We start from the raw sequence: 12,299 nt of genomic DNA, 5'->3' as shown, positions 1-12,299 counted from the left end.
AGTGAGATGAATGTTGTCCATGGATGGTTGAATTAGGGTCTTTATTTCATCTCTGCCGAACTCCTTTCCACAGTTTATTCCATGGGGGAGAAGAATTGCGTTGACACTACCCTGAAGTCTTGCAGATATGTAACCAAGAATATTTAGAGTCTCTCTGAGCCAAAAAGAAGATCCTGAACTGTAGATGTTACATGGGCCAAGACTTCTTGAGGCATCAATATGTTCCCTGACTGCATTTTGTCCTCACACAACTCTGTGTTCTCCATCCTGTTCTCCCAATTTCAGTGCAAGCCAGAGACAAAATAAATAATACATGACCTCCAAGGGACTTTAAATAGTCTGAGGATATGAACAGGTTTCCTGGATGGCAAACTTTGCTTCTTCCTTTTGTTGCATAAGCCAAGGAGTGTGCTAGTCCGTGTTTCATGTTCACTCTGGTTTGAGTTTATTTGCCATCCTTTGGTGGATAATAATTTCCTGATCATTTGTTCTATTTTCCTATTCCTTTCAAGAGCTTCAGGGGCTCACTGGCTCATGGAGGCTATGACCCATACAGCTTTACTACAAAGGGAGAGAAAGGAGAGCGGGTGAGTCCACCAACATGAACCATCCACTCAGTTAATTAATATGCAATTAAATGATTAGAACCAAGGAAGAGATCTAGCAAAGAATCATCTTCAGATCTTTTATGTTGGTGTTTTGATATATCTTGCTCCATGCTGGCTTTGAAAATCGGGCAAAAGGGAACTAATATGTGTGTGTGTGTGTGCTGGCAATTGGGGATTCTCTCAAGCGGTACAGAAAGCTAATTCTGCATGAAGCTGTTTGGGTTTGCCGGTCTGCGGCCATAACCTGCATGCTGTTACTGTCCATATGTTTAGGGTCTGCCTGGGAAGGACGGCATTCCTGGGCTGCCGGGCAGACCGGGGCGGACAGGTCCTCCTGGTCCCCCCGGACTCATGGTATGTATTTGTTTTAACAAACTTTGTCAAAGTGCTGTTTAACAGAAGAGTGAGCATGGCTCTCAGATCTCTTTCTCCTGTTTTGCAGGGTCTCCCTGGCATCCAAGGTGATATTGTAAGTATTTTGAATGCAGCAAGATCATCAATACAGTAAGACCCTAAAGCTTTGCTTTTCAAGGCTTTCAAAGGCCGGTTGCGCTGAGCAAGACAGGAAGACCAAGTGACCCATTTTGCCTTTATGAGGGGCTGTTGCTGTCACCAAATAGCTCCAGACAGGTTTCCTTCTGTTCAGAGATCTGGCAAATAATGCAACACAAGATGGGCACATTTCTAACCAAGTAATCCTCAATGAACCAGAGCTGTCCAGAAAAAGGCCAAGGACTGTGAACTCTGCCTTCAGTCATATATATCAGTCCTACTGCATAATCCATGATTCTCATCAACTTTGGGACCAAAACCTATTTTCATGACCACTTTAAAAGTGAATGAAATTTTATTAAGAGACGGGTCTGTAACCTGAACATCCCACAATGGTGGTCTTGTGGGTGCTTTGCTCTTTAATGCTGCAGGATTTATTTTTAATTCCAGGGATCTCCTGGCTATCCAGGACCAGTGGGGCCAAAAGGAGACAGAGTGAGTTTCATTCCTGGGTTTCATTGGGAAAAAAAGCTATTGTATTGCCCTGATCTCTAATTTCTAAGAATTTGCACAGTGACCTTTGGTGAATATGAACTTCTGAGCTATATGTAACTAGCCCTACACTGCTAGTCTTCAGCTTGGAGAGTTGTCCTTCGGCTTTGCTGGGAGGAAACTAATGTCTTTATGGAGAAAAGTGCTCAGTCCTTACCACAGGCCCTTGGCACATTTCAGTTGGTTATTTGCAGAAGAAGGTAGAACTTAGTTGTGTCATTCTGCCTTTGAGTTTCCACTATGAACAAGCCTGTTTGCATATATTTAGGACACAAAAAGGTAAGACTTCAAGTTATGGGCAGATCCCAGGAGGAGTTGTCCTGTCCTTCCCTCAACACCCAATGCACATTCCTCCTCCTTCCTTGCATCCACCTGAGCTGCCTGTATGGCTACAAATCAGGGAATGGATCCTGCTGAAGGCCAACCTCCTTTTTTTCTCTAGGATTAGTTTTCTTCCATGCTAGTAAGCAAAGCTTATGTCATGGCCGTGGTTTCTGGTACCTCTGCAAAAGAGTTGCGGCAAGCAGGTGGTTTGGGTTTGCAGCGCAGGGAGGGGCTGTTTGGTTTTAAAGTTGCTTACGCTGATCATGAAATTGCCCCTAAGTCATGAAACTGCCTGTCTGCACCCAGACCTCCCATCACAGCTCAGCTGAGCGTGTCCCCTCTTCCCTTTGTGCGTAGGGCGAACCAGGCTATGTCCTGGGAGGAGTGGAGGTGATTCCTGGCCGAAATGGGCAGCCTGGTCCCCCCGTGAGTATCATACCCCAGGTGTGGTGGACCCTTCAGCTTCTCAAGGGCTGGCAGAGAAGCAAAGGGAGCTGGGAGAGAGCCCACATTCCTCCCTCTCCTGGTTTTCATTGTTGCAGGGACAGAAAGGGCAGCCAGGGGTTCCTGGGGTAGCTGGACCACCAGGTTTACCAGGTTTACCAGGGCCACAGGGGCCACCAGGGATCTCCATCAAGGTGAGCATGGTTATTTGAAGCACAGTTCTGTGATGTACTGCAGAAAGAGGAGACCCGGCACAGACCCTGATCCCTGGATACTCTGTTCATTCAAGGGCCCTGGGAACACACATGTCTTCTCTCCATCATGGCATTCTGCCATTGAGGCATAAAAGGAGGCACTCTGCAAAATATTCCCATCACCAGGGCCCTGCTGTTCAACACAGCAAGAATCGATGATGGAGCATGTAAAGGTTATGGTCAGCCCATGTCTGACAAGGGACTGGATTCAGTGGCCACTAAGACTTTTCCAGCTCAAGGTCACTAGGAGGGTTGTTTGGTGGCTGGAGTGAAATTCATAGGATCACTTGTGCTGTGCACAGCCAAAACTGGACTGATGATTGTCACCAAATGTCTCCTTGCACTGGGGGTGGGTCAAAAAGTCTCAGCAGACACCAAGAGACCTAAAATCCCCTCCTCTACCCTAAGGGTGGGGGTTGACACCAGATATTGCAAGTTGAGGTATCTGGAGCATGCAAGATAGCAGACACCTCTACTAAAGCTCTGTCTTCCTTGGGCGTGGGAGTTTTGGTCTCTGGGCTTGTCAGCCTGCAGGAGGTTTTTGCTGGGACTAAATTTAGAGAAGACCACCTCTCTAAATTACCACCCCATGGTAATTCTCCTTGTCCTTTGTGTTTCAGGGTGAACCAGGGGATTCAGGTATCAGGGTAAGTACCTGAGGTTGCCATTCACTTTTACATGTGATGAAAAGCCTTTTTATTATTTCTAAGCTGCCCAATAGGCTCCAGTTTCCACACTTACCAGATGTCCATCAAGACCCATAAAGGGCTGCTGGGACATGCAGTAAGACTGTCCTGTGCTTCGTGCAGGGCCCTCGTGGGAGGAATGGCCTCAAGGGTGACAGAGGAGGCATGGGAGAGCCGGTGAGTGGTCCACCAACGGCCAGTTGCTGAGGAAGAGCTGCCGGCCACTGTGGGAAGGGGCCGTTGGCCTCGGGACGCTCTCTGCCACATGGGGTGGGCGTAGAGGCACAACGTCTACTGCCAGTTCTCATCAGCCACCACTTTGAGATGCCTCACTCTGCTGATGAGGTCTGGCAGATTAAGCAGGGCCAATTAAGCATTTCTCACTTTGTCAGCTTAATCCTGTTGACCTGTCACTCTGGAATTGCCAAAAGGGAAATGTTAGAAACCCAGCAAAGACATGGGATAACAGCCATTCATTTTGCCAAAAGCAAGGACATGCTCTTCTTCATGGCACGGAACAGAGGTTAGAAGTGCATCCATCACAGTGCTCACCATGATGATAAACTCTATGGTGTAGTCAATCATGTTGGCAGACAATAACAAATGTCGCCTGATGAAGGCTACTCCAAAGTGACAGTGATTCACCGTTGAACCTCCACTGTCTCCATCATCTATGGAGGAGCTGAGAGCAACCCTGCTCCTTCCCACATTCTCCCCCACCCCGGTCTCAAGAGGACAGAGAAGAACTAGGGCAGGTCCAGAGGAGGGCAAGAAGGTGGATCAAAAGCTTGGGATGGCAAATGGACCAAACTGGCAGCAGATTCAAGACAAACAAAAGGAGTTGGTTCTTCACAGAAGTCCCACAAGGATATTTGGGGTGTAGGAAGTTTGAGTTCAAGGGGAGATGAGAGAAGAAAAGAAGTCCATGGAGGACTACTAAGGGTAGAAGAAACCATGTTTGGTTTGGGAGGTCCCTGCATGACAAATAGCTCAAACCTGGAAGATTACTCCAGGACTATATGCATGTCCTGTTCTTGCATCCCGTCCAAGGTGCCTATTACTCTCCGTCATCATACATGGGTGCTTTTTTTGTTACCTTTGCCATACTGCAGAGCTATATCCCACAGAGCAGCCATTTCCATATGACAGACTTCATTTCAACACCAGCAACATTACTACGGTCACCCTCTTACAGCAACGCAGCCATGAAGAGCCACTGGAGAAGACACCCACTGCCAAATCAACATGCGTACCCAGGCTCTATATTCCCATGTAACAAGCAAACACATCTTTATTTTCCCTTCCTGAGCAAAACCAGTGATCCATAGCCTGTTTGTGAGGAAAAGGGAAATCTGGGAATACATAAACATCTCTATAAATCCTGAGTTGCAAAGGTACTGTTAAGATGGGCACATCAGGATATACATTTCTCTGCTTGTGTTCCTGCAGACTTAAAAATAAACTGTTTCTTTAGTATGATTGGTAACAAACAGTTCAGAAGAAAAAGATTTGATGATGTATCTTACTTTTCAGGGGAAACCTGGATTGCCAGGCCCTGTAGGGCTAGATGGAGTTCCTGGGCTGCCCGGACCAAGAGGAGAGAAGGTCATTACTTGTATCAGATGCTTGCTGAATCCATCAGCCCGAGGAGGAACTGAGAATAGCTGAGACAAAGTAATAGCAGGGTAGACAGTGCAAATAAAGTGGAGGCATGTAGGGATTTCCCCCCATGCCCCTCCACTCCCTGCTCATATGCGCTCGAGTTTGTGCATGGCAGAAGAGATGCTCCATCTCCATCCAAGCCCTTGTTTTCCTCACAGTCCTCTTGTTTCCACCCAGTGGAAGATCTTTGCAGTTCTTGCTGTCAGGAGCAGGGTTTTCTCCCAAACACAGCCCAAGCCCTGCATGCTCCCTGTCCCCTGGATAGGGCTGCTTCATTGAATCCCCCACCCTGCTTCAAATGGTCACGGGAAACATCCACAGACCCTTGTTTTTAATTCTCTTCTCCAAGTCATTGTTTGCACCTTGCCTGAAGGTTACTGGCTAGACATGTGTCTTAACTGAATGGTTACAGAGCAAATTTTTCCCCTCCTGCTTTGCAGGATGGCTAAGAGCAGAGCTCTGAAGCAGATAGCTGGGTAGGACATATCATGCTCTACAATTTTGGGAATAGGCTTTCTTGAGTGCAATGCTGTGCTTACCTTGCAGGGGATGGCAGGAACTGGCAATCCTGGCACTGTTGGCCCAAAGGGGGAAAAAGGAGAGCAGGTGAGTTGGCAATTTTGCAGTGAGATTTGCTGCTAAAGTCCCCTTGGAGGACTCAGTGTCTCCAAAGTCACCTCCAATACCTCTTTTTTAGGTTTTACTCCGGGGGAGCATCTGTGGTTACAAATGGAAAGGGTCAGAGAAGGGAAGATATTGGCTTTTAAAGTCTGAGTTTTCACTGTTTCTTCTGTTTTTCAGGGGGTAGTGGGACCTCCAGGAGCACCAGGACCAAAGGTGGGTACTGACATGCTGAACCTGAGTCCCTGTGCCTGGTACTCAGGTGCCAAGGAAAGCATCTAGCTCTAACTATCATCGTAGGTTGCAGGAATGTTGACCCCTTACTCAAAAGCAATAATATTACGTATCAGCAGTCACTGGTCTGTGGAAGTCATTGCTGCAGGGTTGCTGCAGAGACCTGGAATGACAGCGAGATGCTGTATTTTAATAAAATAATAAATGGCATTTTTGTGGCCAGTGAGACTCTGCAGAACTGTAGTAATTCATGTTAAATGTGCTTGGGAGGAACATGCACCAGAGCTTGATCCCAGCTCTGATGGGATGAGGAGGTAGGAAGATGTAAGGAGCAGATTATCTCACATCTGCATTTTGGACACTTTCCTCTGAACCATCTAGGCCCAGACTCATTCCCATGTAATTAAATGCCTGAATCATTTAATGTCATAGTGCCAGAATGCCTCTCTCAGTGGAGAAAGATGAGCCCTGTGAGAAGTGATACAACCCATCCTGAAGTTTGAGTTTTCTTCTGGAAGTGCCCATCGTTTTCCAACTGTTGGGGGAAAAGGAAACCTTGACTTGACCAATTCTCTCACCTTGCTTAAGATCCTGGGGTTGGTGGGAAGGAATGATTTTGGTGTCCTGGTGCTGCCAGAGGAAAAGGACTGGACAGATGTAGCTCCAGTCCAAGCCTGACAACTCTGTCATGCACCCAGGGAAGACGATGCATGGCAAGGACTGGTCAGGACGGGACTCATGGCAGGCAGGAAGATTTTCTTTCAAACTGCTGCTTATCTCCCAGCTCTCGCTACTCATGGAGATGTGGAAGTTTGACTCCAGGGCTTCTCCATGCAGCAAAATACCTGGAAAGCTGGGGGTGCAGGAGGAATCAGCTGATCTTGGCATGTATAGGGACAATTGCTGTAGGAGGAAGGAGACTTTCTCCTGAACCAGGAGAAATGTCTCTAAATTCAGTTTTGAATCGATGTTTGGTTTTTCCTGAAGCATCTGGCTTGAGCTCATGCTGGAAGTTTGACACCTGAGAAAGTCTCAGAGGGTCTGAATTTTCCCTGGTACAGGGAGTGCCAGGCATGGGTTTAGGTGGTCCATAAGCCATCTCAGCATGGTCCCAGGTTGTTATGGGTCTTGGAGGAGCAACCACTCAGGATTGGGTTGTACGGCGCTCTGCTCGCCCCCTTCTCCACGTAACTCAGGATATACTCTCTGAGTTACTGCTGATGGCCAAATGGATCTGAGTCACTGATTTATTTCAGGTCCATTAAGGTCAAAAAACGTCTATGTTGAACCCAAAATAAATTATTTTCATAGTTCCAAGAGAGTTGGAAAATTAAGGAAAAAATAATATCCAAGGAAATGATTCATTCGGCTTGAAACAAAGTAGTTTGCTTCCCTTTGCAGTGGTGGTTTTTTATTTCATAAAATGGAAAGAACCTTAAATCTGTAAAGTCTTAGCAAGTGCTAACAGCCAGTGTGTTGCTCACATCTTGCTGTTCACAAGAGCAAATACCTCCTTGAATTGCCCAGTCCTGATCCACACAAATATGGGTCTATGGCTGGGTGTTTCATGGACTCCGCTTGAGAAAAAGCAAAATTTGGCAAGGTGCTCGCTGGTGAGGTAACGGTTGACGTTGCCCATGAGCTCATTGAGCTTTTTCTGAGGTGACAGCAGGGGCTGCAGGAGGCAATCACAGCTGCTCTCTTGTGTTTAAGTTTGGGCCAGGACCACCTGGGAAGGGAGAACCAGTTGGGCCAAGGGTGTGCCTCCAAATGAATTGAATCAGAAGGAAGCTTTAAAAATTAAGACAAAAAAAAGAATATATAAATATAGGACCCACTGTAACTGGGTCCTGGACCAGTATCTCACCTTGCTCCTCTTGGTTGTGTTCAGCCTCTGAGCTAAGCCTGAACCCACACCGCAACCCCAGACCTGCACATTATCTGTGCTGTAAATTCAACTTTTCCAAGAGACTGTCTCATCTTCAGCTTTCAAGATCCTTGGGAGGAAACAGTCTGACCAAGCTCAGGATAGTCCATATATACATATAGTAATATATGTATATTATATAGTAAATGATTATGATACAACTATATAGTAACTATATAATATACATGCAATTTAATATTAGGCATTATCGATTATATACAGTAATATGTTGATTATACAAGATATCTTAATATATTATAGATACTATACAGGTAATTAATATGCAATATACGATATATAAATGCATGGACCATATATATATATATAACATATGCTATATACTATATATGACATATATGTAAAAAAACTTTTTTTTTTTTTTTTTTTTTTTTAATTTGCTTTTCCCCCTGCTTTCACAATCTCCAGTGGAGGGCACACGCTCAGCACACTCTTCTGCAGCACACAAGCTTCCAGGCTCATCCTGCTGTGCTAGTGGATCTTTGTCTTAACTAAACCATCTTCTGTTTTCTAGGGTAACAAAGGGCAAGGTGGTGTTAAAGGGGAAAAGGTGAGACTGGCCAGCACTGGAGCACAGAGTAGGAGGGGAAGAAGCGCTGTCTCTGTTTTTGGGCTCAGAACGGAGCAGTTGAGGTATCTGGTTGGAGATCCAGAGGGAGGGAATTTGAGGTCCCACGGAAGGCTTCTCCCAGTCTGGCAAGACGTAACTGGGCGACGTAGCTATATGCCACATACCTGCAAGGCTGGGGAGCTCGCTGCTGCTGAAGGAGCTCGCGTGCATGGGATAGACCTTGCAGCAATGGTAAATCCCCGGGACGGTCTGGGACTAGCAAACACTGACAAACAAACCTTGAATACTCTTTGCCAGTCCGTACTGAGTATTCGCAGGTTGCTTTTATTGAGCTGTATTTCATGTTTGCTGTTTTTACAGCTCCCCCAGCTGTACTTGTTCTGTACATGCATTTGATTATAACCTCAAAGATCAAACGAGACGGCAGCATTTTTTCCTAAGAATAGCTATGGTAGTGTAAAATGGAAATAGGCTGTCGGTCTTCCTCGAGCTAGCGCACTTCGCAGGAGCAAGGCCCTGTAAGCACAGCGGGTACGTGTACTTGCAGCTTCCAGCTTTGAGCAGAGCCCTGGGGCTGGGTTAGGCAAAACACTGACCTGGTCTGGTAGCTCCCATGCATCCCATGGCTGTCTTCATACCTTTTCTTGCTTGCAAAGGACCATCTTTGATAGCTTTACCTGGGATGAGAGCTTGCCGCTCTGCACTTGGTCTTCTGGTAGGTGGCAGCCAGGCGTGCTAGAGATAGGCATGGGGATTTCCATCTCTCACCAAAGAGCCCTTATAGCTCTCTGTCAGAGGTGTCTTGTAGTCAGTAAAAAAATTGGGCTGAAGAGCTTCTTCCCTCCCTCTGGCTGGGGGCTTCTCACTACAGCAGGGACTAAAAGTGCTGAATCTGTTTTCAGTCTGGTGGAAATTCTCTTTTGATGTCTGTCCTGGTTTCAGCTGGGATAGAGTTAATTTTCTTCCTAGTAGCTGGTATAGTGTTATGTTTTGGGTTCGGTATGAGAAGAATGTTGATAAAACACATGTTTTCAGTTGTTGCTGAGTAGTGTTTAGCCTAAGTCAAGGACTTTTCAGCTTCTCCTGCCCAGCCAGCAAGAAGGCTGGAGGGGCACAAGAAGTTGGGAGGGGACACAGCCAGGACAGCTGACCCACACTGGCCAAAGGGGTATTCCATACCGTGTGACGTCATGCCCAGTATATAAACTGGGGGGAGTTGGGTGGGGAGGGATCACTGCTCGGGAACTAACTGGGTGTCGGTCAGCAAATGGTGAGCAATTGCATTGTGCATCACTTGTTTTGTATATTCCAATCCTTTTATTATTATTAATGTCATTTTATTATTGTTATTACTATCATTATTAGTTTCTTCCTTTCTGTCCCGTTAAACTGTTCTTATCTCAACCCATGAGTTTTACTTTTTTTCCCCGATTCTCTCCCCCATCCCACTGGGCTGGGGGGACTGAGCGAGCGGCTGCATGGTGCTTAGTTGCTGGCTGGGGTTAAACCACGACAATGTCTTACAGGGACTCCCAGGACCTCCAGGGCAGAAGGGTGACCAAGTAAGTCAAACAGTATGAGAACAACATGTTTCACTATCTCAGGAAGATGTCCTGACTTTCCGCAGCTTGTTCCACATGTGCAGCTCTTGCAACTGCAGTTGAGTGTGTTTATGGGGGGCTTATGCAGAGGTGAAGCCAGCAGAGATGCACTTGAGCTTCACCACAAGCTCAGCGTCTCCTCTCTGTTTTGTTCTTGTGCTTCTGCGATAAGTTTTGAGCTGGTTTAGGGAATGGAGGGGGGAGAGCAATGAGCAGAAATTTTTCATTGCCCCAGATTGTTCATTTTATGTCCTCTCGCCTTGCAGGGGAACCCAGGATTTCCAGGTGCTCCAGCTATGGGGGTAACTATGAGTGGATTACAGCCCTTCTTGTGCTATAGCCATGCAGCATCACCACCAGTGGTGCCAGTAGACCAAGGACCAAGAGAGATGTGTCCCACAGAACTGCAGGAAGAACTAATGGACCTTTTCCTTGACCCTCCAGACAACTATGTTTTCTGCTCCCTTGCTCCTCTTCTTGTATGCCCAGCCCTGCACCACAGTTGCCCACTGGCTCTTCAAAGGAGCTTCGCTGCTGTGCAGGAAACATAAGGATAAAGCCTTCCCACCACTGAAGCCCTGTGCTCTAGACCTGTCCCCCACTCAAGCTCCCCATTCACAGTGGGATTGTGTTGGTCCCTGCTGAAGAGGCACTGCTGATGGGTCTTATTTGCCTCATTCCCATGCGGAAACAGGGCTTCTACAGCCTCCTCTTCATGTCCCTCCAAATGCTAGGGCAGCTTTAAGGAGAAACCTTGGTGGTGGCCATCTCTGCATGCCCCACAGCATTGCTGTAAGGGCTGTGGGAGCAGCTGGAGGTTGCATTAAGGACTGAGACCCACCACCAGGACAGACTGATGTGTCCTGGGTGGAACGAGCAGGGCACCTTAGGTTTCTTCCCTAGCAACGCTGACGGAATTGTGTTGGAGACACAAGGTAGGAAAGCAGCTCTGTAGTGTCTGAACCCAGCTCCGGGCTGCTCTGCAGGCTTGTAGTGCAGTCATTAAGATTCGTGGCTGTCCGAAGGTTGGTCCTTGGTGTGTGTTAGCAAAGGCTAGAGCAGCTATCTGCCAGTTACCCCTTGCATGTGAGTGGTCGTTCAGTCCCATCCCGGGAGCTAACACCTACTGAAGTTGGTGGGATTCCTTCGCAAGCTTCACGGGCTTCGGGATTTGGCTTGTAGCCATTTTTGGTGTTTTATGATCCAGTGCAGGTGATGGGTTTCCTATCCCATAGCAAGGCTGAGATTGTCTTGCTTTGGAAAAGGTAACATGAATAGAACCTCCTTTGAAAGGAAGTTTTTTTGCCAAATAAGAGAGCATTTCTGTGACTTCTTTTTATCCTCAGGTTTTGGGACCTCCAGGCAAGAAAGGTGTCAGGGTAAGTCCATTAATTAGCACTACTTGAAACTTAGATGAGATCTTCACCTGAAAAAGTGTGAGCTGGACCATGTTTCACCGTCTGAATCATATCTCCCTTGTGATTGCCTGGAGAGGAGAGGTTGAAAAAGTAGCAATAGTCTTGCCCTGCTGATATTTCTTTCGCTTTTATTAACATTTGTGCCTGTCATTCTCTTCCTAGCCTCAGTCTGTGGGGAAATTTGGGATTTCCATGTGCTAGTTTTAGAAGGCAGAGATCACTGAAGCACAGATCCAGCCCACTCACAGAAGCTAGTTCCAGCCAAGGGAGACACTGACATAAAATCAAAACACAGCTGAGGCTGGAACAGACTTCTGGAGGTCTTTAGTCCCACCTCCTGCTCAAAACAGAGTCAGCTTCAAAGCTGGGTCAGGTTGCTCAGGACTTTGTGTGCCGAGCAACTCAGCAGATGGAGATTTCCCCACCTCTCTGGGTCCCTGACCCAGTGTTTGTCCTCCCTGTGACTGGTCGAAGTTGAATTTCTCAAACCAGGCAGATCTCTGAGACAGAGCTGTTACCTGCCTAGGTTGTCCATATTGTACATCTGCTTTATAGCACAGCAGATACAGTTCACTTTTGCAGTGGCCTCGTGGTGGAACATGGTCTGGAATATCCTAATTTTTTTTTTTTTATTCTTGATAGCTCATTGCCAACATGCAGAGAAATAAAAGGTCTCCCTTATCCATGTAAGGCATGTTTACTGCAGGACTAAATCCTCTTGGCTTTTTGATGGCTGACATTCATGAAATACCCTTCAGTGCTTCATACCTCCCTCACCCCTTAGAGACAATGAGTTTTGTCCTTTTCACTGGGCTTCGATGTTGGAGCCACCTCCGTTCATTGGTCTTATTGTCTAGACTGCTTAACATTGGTTAGCAAAAATGTCT

The 12,299-nt window shown here is 46.8% G+C and overlaps 1 protein-coding gene across 1 annotated transcript in view; it reads left to right on the top strand.

The window, feature by feature from the left end:
- The window catches only part of LOC115342224 (collagen alpha-1(VII) chain-like), a 141,690-nt gene that overhangs the window by 58,732 nt on the left and 70,659 nt on the right, over window positions 1–12,299 (top strand). The window contains exons 27-41 of the mRNA XM_041123929.1: window positions 513–587; window positions 882–962; window positions 1,051–1,077; window positions 1,551–1,595; window positions 2,334–2,402; window positions 2,519–2,614; window positions 3,295–3,321; window positions 3,484–3,537; window positions 4,894–4,965; window positions 5,569–5,628; window positions 5,824–5,859; window positions 8,337–8,372; window positions 9,920–9,955; window positions 10,261–10,296; window positions 11,341–11,373. Of these exons, the coding sequence (XP_040979863.1) occupies window positions 513–587; window positions 882–962; window positions 1,051–1,077; window positions 1,551–1,595; window positions 2,334–2,402; window positions 2,519–2,614; window positions 3,295–3,321; window positions 3,484–3,537; window positions 4,894–4,965; window positions 5,569–5,628; window positions 5,824–5,859; window positions 8,337–8,372; window positions 9,920–9,955; window positions 10,261–10,296; window positions 11,341–11,373 (783 nt within the window). The remainder of the gene's footprint in view (window positions 1–512; window positions 588–881; window positions 963–1,050; window positions 1,078–1,550; window positions 1,596–2,333; window positions 2,403–2,518; window positions 2,615–3,294; window positions 3,322–3,483; window positions 3,538–4,893; window positions 4,966–5,568; window positions 5,629–5,823; window positions 5,860–8,336; window positions 8,373–9,919; window positions 9,956–10,260; window positions 10,297–11,340; window positions 11,374–12,299) is intronic.

The sequence above is a fragment of the Aquila chrysaetos genome, chromosome 5, assembly GCF_900496995.4.
Source record: "Aquila chrysaetos chrysaetos chromosome 5, bAquChr1.4, whole genome shotgun sequence".
Classification (NCBI taxonomy): Eukaryota; Metazoa; Chordata; class Aves; order Accipitriformes; family Accipitridae; genus Aquila; species Aquila chrysaetos.
This window is presented reverse-complemented; position numbering and strand designations above follow the sequence as displayed.